The sequence below is a fragment of the Mercenaria mercenaria genome, chromosome 4 (genome assembly GCF_021730395.1).
Source record: "Mercenaria mercenaria strain notata chromosome 4, MADL_Memer_1, whole genome shotgun sequence".
In the NCBI taxonomy this organism is placed as follows: domain Eukaryota; kingdom Metazoa; phylum Mollusca; class Bivalvia; order Venerida; family Veneridae; genus Mercenaria; species Mercenaria mercenaria.
This window is the reverse complement of record NC_069364.1, coordinates 88,313,774-88,328,707: the sequence shown is the minus strand read 5'-3', so window position 1 is coordinate 88,328,707 and position 14,934 is coordinate 88,313,774. Positions and strand designations below refer to the sequence as shown.

General features: G+C 34.6%; 3 protein-coding genes across 3 annotated transcripts in view; 1 reads left to right on the top strand and 2 right to left on the bottom strand.

Moving 5' to 3' along the window:
* LOC123552380 (cell surface hyaluronidase-like) overlaps positions 1-1,483 on the bottom strand; it is a 30,187-nt gene extending 28,704 nt beyond the window's left edge. The window contains exon 1 of the mRNA XM_045342006.2: positions 320-1,483. Coding sequence (XP_045197941.2) covers positions 320-436 — 117 coding nt within the window. The 5' untranslated portion in view covers positions 437-1,483. The remainder of the gene's footprint in view (positions 1-319) is intronic.
* LOC123552385 (armadillo repeat-containing protein 2-like) overlaps positions 1-14,934 on the top strand; it is a 465,377-nt gene that overhangs the window by 262,424 nt on the left and 188,019 nt on the right. The window lies entirely within an intron of this gene.
* The window catches only part of LOC123552379 (protein GDAP2 homolog), a 36,960-nt gene continuing 29,900 nt past the window's right edge, over positions 7,875-14,934 (bottom strand). Inside the window, exons 12-13 of the mRNA XM_045342005.2 lie at positions 14,288-14,431; positions 7,875-12,129 (exon numbers count right to left, since the gene is read on the bottom strand). Of these exons, the coding sequence (XP_045197940.2) occupies positions 12,073-12,129; positions 14,288-14,431 (201 nt within the window). The 3' untranslated portion in view covers positions 7,875-12,072. The remainder of the gene's footprint in view (positions 12,130-14,287; positions 14,432-14,934) is intronic.

The window sequence follows — 14,934 nt, the reverse complement described above, 5'->3', positions numbered from 1 at the left end:
TTGAATAAATGAATACTATATCTTCTCCACTACAAAACACATGTCTTAGACGCCTAACTTGATTTTATGACATCTACGTTTTAAACTTATTCTCCTTTTAAGTGATTTATAGGGGTGTAACGACTAAACGCCAGACAAAAAACTTAAATCTAAGTTAGATTTTTATAGTGATGTTTTAGAATAGACTTTAAGTTAGTTTCTAGAGTATTGAACTTCTTCTCCCGTCTCGTCCCAAAGTGAAATGTACCAGCAGGAGATATTCTAAATGCGATTTACCATAAAAAATACTTTAATTAAATGACGTTTTATATTTACAGACCTTGTTATGAGCGTTCCATGTTGTAACGTCTGACCAACGTTTGAGTCCCTGCCTTTGGTGAGGGCATGACGCGGAGCAGACGACCACCAGGCCGGTAAGGAATACAGCTACAATCATCAGATCGTCTGCTGCTATGCAATTTTTCGTTGAAAGTCTGGTTGATCAAAATACCCTACAAAGAAAAAAGTCACCAAACATGTAACTATTCTTATATTGTCAAGTAAATGATAAAGGAACATGTGCCCGGATTTATAAGTATTTTTTACTCTTCTTCAAAGTTTCGAGTTTAGAAATACTTTCATTCGCAATACATTTTTAACATGAATTAAAGAAACAGTGTTTTGTGATGCAGTTTTTATATATTTTAATACGCCCATGGTCTGTAAAACATGGAATAAAAACTTCTTTACGTGAAATTGTTAGTTTTACGATTCTTATATCAAATTTGATAATACCAATCTATGATGTTGTTTTAATTTTATGACAATGCTATTTCTTTTTAAAATGTTAAATACTGGTATCCGGAAACATGTCTCAATATAATACCAGGTATTCCAGTTCTCATTAATTTTTAAAATGTCGATAAGTTGAGAACCAGCAAATTCGTATTCAAAGAAAAACGAATCTCCCGGTTAACGTTTACTTACACTGTCGGCAAATGGCAGAGAACATCGCCGGACATCTATCCTTATATAAATGTGAGTACACCTGCTACTAGCCACACGACCAGTTTAGCCGCCAACTGGACTAGATTCTTTAATTACTCTTTTCAAGTGACCGGTTCAACGTTGCTTACCAATCAAATGATACAATCGTCAAAACTAATTACTTATTTCAGCGCAGGTGCACCATATCTACTTTTAGTTTAGACTTCTTGTAAAAGTCAACGGTCAAAGAAAGAGTAAAATAAGAGTTGTAAAGAAAATAAGTCCCTGTTCTGCAAACAAAGGCTTGATTGTTGAAATACAACGCAAATGGATTCAGCATTCTATATACTCAGTTCCAGAAGAAAGTGTGCACTTTTTAAGTTTAAATATTTCAATAAATTCCCCGACGTTTTTGTTTCATTAGCTCGACTATTCATAGAATAGTAGAGCTATTGGACTCGCCCATGCGTCGGCGTCCGCGTCGGCGTCCGCGTCCGCGTCGGCGTCCGCGTCCCGATTTTGGTTAATTGTTTTGTATGTAAGCTGGTATCTCAGTAATCACTCGTGGGAATGGATTGAAACTTCACACACTTATTCACTGTGACAAACTGACTTACATTGCACAGGTTCCATAACTCTTTTTTGCTTTTTTACAAAATTATGCCCCTTTTTCGATTTGGAAATTTTTGGTTAAGGTTTTGTATGTAAGCTGGTATCTCAGTAACCACTTGTGGGAATGGATTGAAACTTCACACACTTATTCACTGTGACAAACTGACTTACATTGCACAGGTTCCATAACTCCTTTTTGCTTTTTTACAAAATTATGCCCCTTTTTCGACTTAGAAATTTTTGGTTAAGGTTTTGTATGTAAGCTGGTAACTCAGTAACCACTTGTGGGAATGGATTAAAACTTCACACACTTATTCACTGTGATGAACTGACCTACATTGCACAGGTTCTATAACTCTATTTTGCTTTTTTTACAAAATTATACCCCTTTTTCGACTTAGAAATTTTTGGTTAAGGTTTTGTATGTAAGCTGGTATCTCAGTACTTACTAATGGGAATGGATTGAAATTTCACATACTTGTTCACTGTCATGATCTGACATGCACTAAGCAAGTCCCGTAACTCTACTCTTTTTTTTCAAAATTATGCCCCTTTTTCGACTTAGCAGTTTTTGGTTAAATTTTTGTATGTAATCTGATATCTCAGTATCCACTAATTGGATTGGATTGAAACTTCACACACTTGTTCACTGTCATGATCTAACATGCACTGTGAAGGTCCCATAACTCTACTCTGCATTTTTACAAAATTATGCCCCTTTGACTTAGCAGTTTTTGGTTAAGTTTTTGTATGTAAGCTGGTATCTCAGTATCCACAAATTGGAAAGGATTGAAACTTCACACACTTGTTCACTGTCATGATATGACATGCAGTACAGAGGTTCAATACCTCTACTTTGCATTTTACAAAATTATGCCCCTTTTTCGACTTTTGTATTCATTCAATTGACAAGGCTGTTGAATAGTCGAGCGTTGCTGTCCTCCGACAGCTCTTGTTTTTTTTCATACACTAACTCTAAGGTATAACTCAAAATCTAAAATGCACACCAAATAATTTACGAACTGATTTAAATTTTGGTACCAAACATTATAAGTTTTCATGAAAATAACCGAGAAAAAATAACAGAAAACTAAGTGCACACTTTCTTTTGGAACTGAGTGTATTTCAATATATGTTATAGTTGTTTTGTTTTATAGTGTAGTATAGTGGACGCAACTTGACCCCGATGGTTGACCTTTGTATTATAATACATAATGAGGCACAATCTATTTTTGAAAAGGAGTGTACGTTAAACACGAGATGCACGAGAAAAAGGAAATGTAAACTTGTGTAAATATAAATTAGTGTATTGGAAAGTTTTAACTAATCAAATGTAAGTATATATACTTTGAAACTGCATTATATACAAAGTAATTTCATATAAATATATACGGCTATCCTAAGCACCCTTGATTTCTATAATGAAATATTCGATATGAATAATCAGCCTAAGGTCAACCATCGCGGTCAAGTTGCGACTACTATAATTAAGTTTTTATTACGGATCCATCTGAAAAGCTTACACCTGAATAAAGTTTAATATCAGAATTGATTTAAATAAAATATCTTGAAATCACGAAATTTCTTTTCCAGCAATATGGCAACATATCAGCATTTTTTAAGAGATGTAAAACTGTACATGTTTAGTTTAACAAGAGCTATCCGTAAGACAGCCAAGCTCGACTATTCGAAATATTGTCACAGAAGCAGGAAATTATTACCCAAAATGTTAAATATCAAAAGAGTTTTAAGTTCGAAAGGGGACATAATTTGACCAAAATACATAGAGTCATGGGACTTGATGTTATCAACTAGTTTTATAACCCCGAAGAAACATGTTAAGTTTCAATTCAATATCTGCATTAGTTTTGGGGACAGTGACTTGCATGTAAAACTTTAACCAGAATTTTCTAAGTCCAAAAGGGGGCATAATTTGCTCAAAATACATGTTAAGAGTTATGGAACATGACCCAGTGAGGTTGGTAATTGACCTAGAAAAAGAATAAATAAGTTTCAAAGCTATATGCCTTTTGGTAATAGCTGTATGTACTCGCACGCAAAACTTTAACCAGGATTTTCTAAGTCCAAAAGGTGCATAATTTGCCCAAAATACATGTCAGAGTTATGGGACTTGGTGCTATCAATTAGTTTTATAACCCAGAAGACACATGTGAAGTTTCAATTTAATATCTGTAGTAGTTTTGGAGATAGTTACTTGCATGTAAAACTTTAACCAGGATTTTCTAAGTCCAAGAGGGGGCATAATTTGCCCAAAATACATGTCAGAGTTATGGGACTTGACCCAGTGAGGTAGGTAATTGATCTAGAAAAAGAAAAAATAAGTTTCAAATCTATATACCTTTTAGTAATAGCTGTATGTACTTGCACGCAAAACTTTAACCAGAATTTTCTAAGTCCAAAAGGGGGCATATTTTGGCCAAAATAAAGGTCAGAGTTATGGGACTTGGTGCTATCAACTAGTTTTATAACCCCGAAGATACATGTGAAGTTTCAATTCAATATCTGCATTAGTTTTGGAGATAGTAACTTGCATGTAAAACTTTAACCAGAATTTTCTAAGTCCAAAAGGGGGCATAATTTGCTCAAAATACATGTTAGAGTTATGGAACTTGACCCAGTGAGGTTGGTAATTGACCTAGAAAAAGAATAAATAAGTTTCAAAGCTATATGCCTTTAAATGATAGCTGTATGTACTTGCATGCAAAAACTTAACCAAGGTGTGACGCCGACGCCGACGCCGACGCCAGAGTGAGTAGAATAGCTAGACTATTCTTCGGATAGTCGAGCTAACAATAGGAACGAACTTTCTTCACACACTGTATAAATCCCGCACAATAACTCAAACGATAACATGTTTGATAATTATGATTTTTCTTCATTAAAACGTTTCTATACAGAAAATATTTTTGTATAACATTACTGTGATTACAGCATGCACTTAACTTCTATCACTGAAAAACTGTTTGAGTTCAACGATGCTCGAGAATCATATATAACAATCAAACGATAATACAAACGTGCTGTCGTTTAAATTATCGTGCGGGAGTATTACATGTATGGTGTAAATGCGTTTTGGAAGGAATTGAAACTAAATACAAGCAAATCTCGTCGAAGAATAACCCAAGGGTGAAGTCAACTGCGGTTTTTAAAATCTTTTTTTTGGAAATCTGTGTCAACATCGGGATACTTGCAGAAGCATAAATTGCAATTTCCGCGGAAAAAAAAAAATCTTTTTTATGCACCTAATTATTAAAAATTTATGGAATCGTCCTAGTGCCATATGCGTGAAATAAAACTAGTTAGTAAAAGTAAGAACAGTAGCTACGCACGTGAAACTTGCACGATACCATAAACATCACTTTCATGTCCGAAAACATAAAAAGAAATTTCGAAAAACAAAAATTAAGTATCTTACCTACGCACAGTACTGCCTTTGAGCTAAATGACGATTGTAAGAAATCAGTGTGGTGGTCGCGGCAAATTATTTTACTAACAGATTAAAGCAAATTAGCCTATAGAAGTTTCCATGTATTTTGATTTCCGCTATCCGTATAATATAATTAATTCAGCTTATCACATACTTGTTATTTTATCTATTTAGATTTTATGTCATTTATTAATCTAATTCCCTTTCTTTATAGGATAACATTTTCATCTTAATCCCCAATACGGCATTGATAATATCTTGTTATAATATATATCGGACAATAGTTTGTATATTTAACATAATATACAAAAGCTATTTAATTAAGATATCAGATATGACAAGAACGGTAGCAAGTGCAAATTGCTGATTGAAATGTTGATTGTGCCTACAAAACTGACCAACTGGTTAATGATATGATAACAATAATGATAATATTTTTATTGAAAAGAAAATTCCTAAAACATAATGACGACGACGATGACGATGATGATGGTGCTGATGATGAAGAGGATTGCGGCGACGAGGACGACGACGACGATGAGGATGATAATAACAATACTGAAAGGATAATTATGGATACTAATTACAACAATAGAAATAATAAAAAATACAGAAATGTAAACTTTTTTTTTTAATTAAAGAGGTTATTATTGATAGGTTTTAGTCAGTCTGACTTGGTCATGTAAACTTTTAGGCTATAAAAAACTTAAAACTGATTATCAAGTTTCAATATAATATATTCTGTCACAACAGGTAGGATGAAAAAAACATTTAATGAAAACATTTTTTGATCAAACGCGAACATTCCGTTTACGACAAGCTCTGAAGCAGTTAGGGCAAAAGAAATAAAATACAACTGATATGTTAGAATGAAGTCCGAATGATCCGGGGTTTTTTTTTTGTTAGTTTTTTTTTTCAAAAGAGATACCAATATTTTGCTTATCACCAATAGCATTTTAAGGTCTTTACGCGATATCAATTTTAAGAAAATTAAAGGTATTTACTCACCTTATGAAGAAAGTAAGATCACATTAAATGGTCACTGATTAGGCCGAGAGTCTTTGATTTTTTCACTTATTTCTGTACTGCGGTCAAAGGTCTACTGACGTAGGTTCTACAGTGCGGTCTAGTGACGTTAGCTCAGTAGTGCAGTCTAGTGACGTAGTGCACATATGCAAGGTAAAAACAAGCTAATTTTTTTACAGTAGGCCTACCAGCTGCTTTCTGCGATTCATAGAATTTTAGGGGCTAAATGTAACCTTAGTTCGGTTCAGGAGACAGCGTGTAGTTCGTATTTGGATTTTAGTCAATGTGTTAGAAGCATACGTTATTTACACTCAATATTTATAACCGATAGATAAAGGCCACCTGGATGTAAAGGCTAGGTCACAAGATCAAAACATAGAAAAAACATTGTAATACTTTTTTTACTTCTTAAGCGCCGAGTTACCTCTTGGTTACGGGAAAATTCCTGAAAAAAATAATAGAACAGCCAACGTCGATTGAAACTAAAACGTAAGCTATAAACGGCAATTTTTTACAGTGTTGGATGGTGTGATGCTGGACAAGTCAACTGGAATAAGATCTCTAGGATGCCTCATACTTCACCGTCTGTTGTACAGTGTGGGATGGTGTGGATGCTGGACAAGTCAACTGGAATAAGATCTCTAGGTTGCCTCATACTTCACCGTCTGTTGTACAGTATGGGATGGTGTGGATGCTGGACAAGTCAACTGGAATAAGATCTCTAGGTTGCCTCATACTTCACCGTCTGTTGTACAGTGTGGGATGGTGTGGATGCTGGGCAAGTCAACTGGAATAAGATCTCTAGGTTGTCTCATACCTCACCGTCTGTTGTACAGTGTGGGATGGTGTGGATGCTGAACAAGTCAACTGGAATAAGATCTCTAGGTTGCCTCATACTTCACCGTCTGTTGTACAGTGTGGGATGGTGTGGATGCTGGACATGTCAACTGGAATAAGATCTCTAGGTTGCCTCATACCTCACCGTCTGTTGTAGTGTGGGATGGTGTGGATGCTTGACAAGTCAACTGGAATAAGATCTCTAGGTTGTCTCATACTTCACCGTCTGTTGAACAGTGTTTGATGGTGTGATGCTGGACAAGTCAACTGGAATAAGATCTCTAGGTTGCCTCATACTTCACCGTCTGTTGTACAGTGTGGGATGGTGTGGATGCTGGACAAGTCAACTGGAATAAGATCTCTAGGTTGCCTCATACTTCACCGTCTGTTGTACAGTGTGGGATGGTGTGGATGCTGGACAAGTCAACTGGAATAAGATCTCTAGGTTGCCTCATACCTCACCGTCTGTTGTAGAGTGTGGGATGGTGTGGATGCTGGACAAGTCAACTGGAATAAGATCTCTAAGTTGCCTCCTACTTCAATATCTGTTGACTGAAGACAAGCCGTGTATATAACCATAGAAAGCAACGCTGGACATTGGTGACAGAATGAGAAATGATTCCATCAATTTTACAGGTCAACCAATTTTAGTTGGAATATTAGGTGGGGCAGTCCCTAAGGACTGTGGAGGATCCCGGTTTGATTAGACGATCAAGACAATAATAAAGGAGCAATTTCAGCAATTTTCGATTATGTTCCCTTGGAAAAAGAACCATTGCGTAATTGATCAGCCCGGGGGTAATAGTCAATTTTCTTAAATAAATGTGCTAAATACCTTACTTTGAGCAGAATTCTGAGAATTTAATGGCTTACTTCCAGTGAGAGGGAGTTTAATCACCTATAGGTAATAAAGACACACTGTAATAAAATGTGGAAGGGGTCATTAATCAGTGAGTAAGATATTGTTTAATCCAAAAAGGCAAAGAAATCTATCAATGTTTTATTTTCAATACGTACTTAGTACAAACCCTGTATTAACAATAAGTAATCTTTGGATATGTACAAAATAGCATGTTGTTGATCAACATTAAATAATCATTTCTCAATTAAACAAAACAGACATTTTCAACTACCAAAAAAAACCCATAAACTTTCTTAAATTTCAACAACAAGCTCTGTATGTGTAGTAGATCCTTACCCAAAATAATAAGCGTTTCAATTATTCAACTAAAGCTAAATTTTGATTTCACAAGTACAATACTTGCTATGCAACACCATGATTAGCATGAAACAGTACCGAAATGAATAGTCACATGTTCTATTTCGTCATGTCCTCCTCTTCTGGAAAAATATAATATGGTTACTCTTCACATTGTTTCAGTTGGAAGAAGTTTTCGCTATTTTCTATTTCATTCCTTACCTAGAAGAGGCAAAAATGTAAAGTAATCTGTTCTTTCAACAGATGGAAGAAAACAATTCATTCTTGATGTTATGAAGCTTTTGTTTCTGATAAACCATGCTATGCTAGAAAGGTAAAAAAAAACAAGAGGGTCATGGTGATCCTATATCGCTCACCTGTTAAAATTGGCCTAGGAATCATCAAGATAAACATTCTGACCAAGTTTCATGATGATAGGGTCACAAATGTGGCCTCTACAGTGTTAACAAGCTTTTCCTTTGATTTGAGTGGTGACCTAGTTTTTGACCCCCACATGACCCAGTTTAAAACTTTACCTAGGAATCATCAAGAGAAACTTTCTGACCAAGTTTCATGAAGATAGGGTCATAAATATGGACTCTAGAATGTTAACAATCATCAAGATAAACATTCTATGCAAGTTTGTATCAAATCAAAGCATAAATGAAACCTCTATATGGCTGAAATGACCAGAATAGAACATTTTGACTCTTTCAGGGGCAGCAACTCTAAAATCCATGAAGGCATTTAGCCGTTTCCGAAAGGAACCGAGATCTTATTGTGACTTCAGTAGTGTGTAAGTGTGGTTAAAATTGAATGTAAAATGTCACTTCTATTGTGTTTACAAGGTCAAAATTAACAAATTTTGGCACTTTCTGAGGTCAATCAGGGGCCGTAACTCTGGAACCTATGATTGGATCTGACTGATTCATCATGAAATCCAAGATCTATTGTTGTTAAAGACATTTTGCAAGTTTGTTTCATATCAAACCATAAATGAAGTCTCTATATGACTGCAAAAGCCAAAATAGCAAATTTGACCCCTTTAAGGGTCAATAACTCTGGAACCCATGATGGGATCTGGCCAGTTTTCAAAAGTAAACAAGATATTATGCCAATACAAGTTGTGTGCAAGTCTAATTAAAATCGGTTGCAAAATGTGGACTCTATCGTGTTCACAAGTAATTGTAGACGGACGACAAATGGCCTATGGACAGATGGACGACGTACCATCACAAAAGCTCACCCTGTCACTATGCAACAGGTGAGCTAATAAAAAAAGTATACTATATAAAACTAATTAAGCAGCTTATAAGCATAACAAGTGAATCAAAATTTCAAATTATTGCACCATTGTACGTAAAGCATCCAGAACTGAATAATATAGGCAGTGGCTATGGGTCAGGCAGGACTATCTCTAGACCGGGAGTCTAGATGTTAGGTATGGTAATCAAATCGTGTAATATGGATGCTATATATAAAATAGTTAGTTCTTGACTTGTCTAGTTAGAGTAACCAGACTTTAACATGTACGATAAAAGTGTTTATTTACTCACTTTCTACAATACTAGTGTTCAATTCACTGATCATTCAATCAGAAGAGAAAAACACTGATATTGATAAAAGCATTGATTATATTCTTAACCCTCTTAAATCTTAAAGTAATTTTATCAATCTGATCATAGAACTTTTAACTGTGGATTTTTGTAAATATCCGAAAATGACTTGTAAATTAAAGGGCCTTAAGATTTGTTTTTACAAGTAAATTCTGTTTGTCCTGCATGATTTTATCATAACCAGTAGTTTTTACAGGTGGTAACTGGTCACATTACTTCCAGTTAACCTATTACTTCCAGTCAGAAGACATTACATTAAAGGCTCCGCCCCAGTAGAACATCTTCTAATTACCATTAAACAATACTTATTAATATATCTACTACTGTAACAGTAGCTCTAGTCAGCCCATATATCAGTCCAAGACCGGACTCTTAGCCACTGCCAATAATACATCATTGTTTATTTCAATATATACAAATTAGGAATGATTTGCTATTTAAAATACATGTATGCAGAAAACACTACACAGTTGGGTACCATTAAAGATCATAAAAGCATTTTAACTATAAAACTTGCATTAAGTTATATCATTTATATATATTTTCATACTACCAATACTTGTGAAATTTCTGTAAAAAAAAAGTGGTCTAATGACAGTGCCCTAGATTATCTGAGACCTTCCATAAAATACCAGCTTACAAAAAATTTCTTTAGTTGTAGAAGGGGCATAACTCTGTAAACTAAGTTCAAGACAGGGAACCTTCCTCAGAATTCTCATTTCATGACTTATGAAGAGTTTGAAGGCATTCAGTATAATAAATTCCTGATATTATACAAAACCTTCAACAAAATTTCTAAGTGAAAAAGACGCATATTTTTCCAAAATGAAGGCAAGGATTATGTAACTTGTCCAGTGAGGCTGGTGGATGATATTGAAGGTACGTTAGAAGTCTAAAGGCACTTGGTCTTGTAGTTTCTGAGAAACATAAAAAAAACATAAAAAAAATACTAAGTTAAAAATGGGTCTCATTTTGACAACATAAAAATAGAATAACTTGTCCTTTGAGGTCATCTAATGACACTACAGACATAAGTAAAGTTTGGAAGCATTTGGCCTAGTCATTTTTGAGAAACATGTTTGCATGCAAAACTTCCTTGACATGGACGCCAACACGGACGCCAACAAAAGGGTGACAATAAAAGCTCTTGTTACATGAAACATTTCAGATAATTGAGCCAAAAATAGTAAGACATCTACATTTATTTTTATATTTGTGCAATCAATATTCATAATATCAAAAAACAATTACAAGCAAATTTTGAAAATCTAATTATTTCTCTGGCATTAAAGACAAACTGAAGCAAAAATCAAAAGTTGGTGAAAAAGATTTGCACAACAGAGAAAACATTTTGTGGGTTTTCTTTGTAGTATTTTCCCTAGGCATCAACAATACATGTATATAATTTTGAAAATGTTTAAATACTCTCAGAAATGTCTATTTAAAAAAAAAAGATGTAAATGTTTGCAAATCTATAAAAAAAACTGTTTTTCTGGCCTTCGATTTCACATCTGACTGAGCATATCATAGAATCTGACACTATCGAAAATAGCTGAGCTTGTGTCATAACAAAAAACTTAGATATTCTGTATAGTTTGAGTATTTTGAAATCTTAGTACGGATGTCTCAGATATCACATAGTGCAGTATATAATTTGTTTAGATACAAGATATAAATTTTTATATTATGCCGAAGTTGAGTACAAATACAATGAAAACTGTGATAAAACCTGGACACAGTTTTCAAGATTTTAACATTTTGGTTCTACAAATAGTGATTATCATTTTCTTTCACAAATCAGTCTTTTCAAAAATACTGTCTTATGCCTACATCTACAGATAACTTTAGCTTAAGCTTATAGTTTCATTACATAAACAAGAGTTCATTGTAGAACATGTCAGCCCATCTACCATGATGGTCTGTCGGAAGTGACTGGGTAATTTGCTCTCGTGATATAATTCTTTAGCATCTGAACTCCAAACAATGATTTTATTCAACAACAAATCACTAAACGAGATATATTATTTCTTAAACAAACCTAAGTTAATTAATTTGAGTCAACAGACTTTTTGAGAAAACAAAATGAAATTACAATCAGTGTCAAGACAAATAACTAAGGACGATTTGTTAAAAAAATGTGATTTTTTTCCCATGTGTTATTACTTAAACACTTTAATTTTTACTTATTAAGAAAGACGTAATGAAAACAAAAGTCCAAAATATCAAATATCTCAATTCAGTAACAGAAACAATTTACATATCATAATAAAAATGTATGGCGAGCTATATATGGCTTAGTTTAGCACACTCTAAAACATCACAGACAGATTTACAAACAAGAATAAGTCATATAATACATGCATGTTGTATCATAATTCCTCCACAGTTCCCTCATCAAATGGCACGAAATATCTTGGTCCATTTTCCTGAAATAAAAACAACAAAATACTCTTAGATAAATTATCATATTTCACTAACAGGAACTTTCATAGTTTCGACCAAAGTGGCCATTTCCTTAGGACATAAATTAGCGGATTTCAAATTTTTATGCAAAACAAAACAGGTTTTGATTTGCTTGTAGGGATTCATTTTTTTGTTTTTGCTGGGTTTATTGTCACACTGACACAATCAAAGGTCATATGGCAACTTCTTTCCAGCTTTAATGGTGCAGGAAGACCCCAGGTGCCTCTCTGTGCATCATTTCATCAAGGGAGTAGAACCATCGACCTTCCGTAAAGCCAGCCAGATGGCTTCCTCACATGAAGAATTCAATGCCCCGAGTGAGGCTCAAACCCACATCGATGAGGGGCAAGCGATTCAAAGTCAGCAACCTTAACCCCTCAGACATGGAGGCCCTTTGTGTTAAAGAGTTGACATTAGAATATGACTTTTTTGTCCTTTTCAACACTTGATATAAGCTAGACTTGTTACTTAAAACTTAAAATACAAAAGAGAAAATAAAACTGTAAATATAAAAAGCAAACATCAACCTGAGCTTTCAAGAGAATGAAATACATTGGTTGCATCTAAGAATACCTGGAATACTTGGCTGCCACAAACTTTAAATACTCGCGTGTACTTTATACCTATGCAACAGACTTTAAATACCCCAATATTCTTCATATCCAAGCCACAGACTTTAAATTCCTTAATGTACTTCATACCAATGACACAGACTTTAAATACACCAATGCACTTCATATCCAAGCCACAGACTTTTAAATACCCCAATGTACTTCATATCCAAGCCACAGACTTTAAATTCCTTAATGTACTTCATACCAATGACACAGACTTTAAATACACCAATGTACTTCATACCCAAGCCACAGACTTTAAATTCCTTAATGTACTTCATACCAATGACACAGACTTTAAATACACCAATGCACTTCATACCCATGCCACAGACTTTAAATACCCCAATGTACTTCATACCAATGACACGGACTTTAAATACCCCAATGTACTTCATACCAATGCCACAGACTATAAATACCCCAATGTACTTCATACCAATGGCACAGACTTTAAATACCCCAATGTACTTCATATCCAAGCCACAGACTTTAAATACCCCAATGTACTTCATACCAATGACACAGACTTTAAATACCCCAATGTACTTCACACCAATGTCACAGACTTTAAATACCCCAATGTACTTCACACCAATGACACAGACTTTAAATACCCCAATGTACTTCACACCAATGTCACAGACTTTAAATACCCCAATGTACTTCACACCAATGTCACAGACTTTAAATACCCCAATGTACTTCACCATGCACAGACTTTATACCCAATGTACTTCCACCAATGACACAGACTTTAAATACCCCAATGTACTTCACACCAATGTCACTTTAAATACCCCAATGTACTTCATACCAATGACACAGACTTTAAATACCCCAATGTACTTCACACCAATGTCACAGACTTTAAATACCCCAATGTACTTCACACCAATGTCACAGACTTTAAATACCCCAATGTACTTCATACCAATGACACAGACTTTAAATACCCCAATGTACTTCACACCAATGTCACAGACTTTAAATATCTCAATGTACACACCAAAGCCACAGACTTTAAATATCTCAATGTATTTCATATCCAAGCCACAGACTTTAAATAACCCGATGTACTTCATACCAATGACATGGACTTTAAATACCCCAATGTACTTCACACGATTGCCACAGACTATAAATACCCCAATGTACTTCATACCAATGGCACAGACTTTAAATACCCCAATGTACTTCATACCAATGACACAGATTTTAACTACCCCAATGTACTTCACACCAATGTCACAGACTTTAAATATCTCATAATCTCAATGTACTTCACATCAAAGCCACAGACTTTAAATACCCCAATGTAAATTCATATCCAGCCACAGACTTTAAAACCCAATGTTTCAATACCCTCACAATTTAAATCAGTTAAAACCATATAAGACTGACGTTCATTAAGATATGCAATAAATTGGATCTGGATTATATATTACAAGTTTATAAAATCTAGAACAAATGGTGATAAATCAAGTTAATCTTGGTATTATTTTACCTGTATATCATGATCTAGAACAAATGGAGGTATATCCAGTTGATCTGGATTAATCTTTGCATAGAGAAACTGTACACCTTTCAGGGAATGAACTTTCTGCTTAATATCAGATGCTGTGAATGTTGTGAAAAACCATGTTGCAAACTGAAATATTCCAAAACAAACATTTATTATTTTTAATAAAACCTGAAAATATGAATATCCTTTGGAAGCATATAATGCAACCAAGCAAACAATAGCAGACTCAGCTTGATTGAGTCTGTTCATGTGAGGTAATGGAAAGTGCAGCACCCCTCATGTCCCCTTGCACCAGTTTAAGAAGAACTATATAACATAGATATTGAATATATAGCAGACTTGGTCTGATTGAGTCTATTCATGAGACGAAAGTGCAGCGTCCCTCACGTCCCCTTGCACCAGTTTACGAGGAACTATATGACATAGATATTGAATGGACTCTATGATCCCAAAGGACCAGAAAATATAACAACACTGAATCCAAGTATGGGAAGAATTGTTACAGCTGCCACACGGCACTTAAAGATTGCTGTTGTGATAAATAATAAAACCTATACGAATATCCTTTGCATAGAATGCAACCAAGCAAAGAAAAAGCAGACTCAGTTTGATTCTGTTCATGAGAGGTA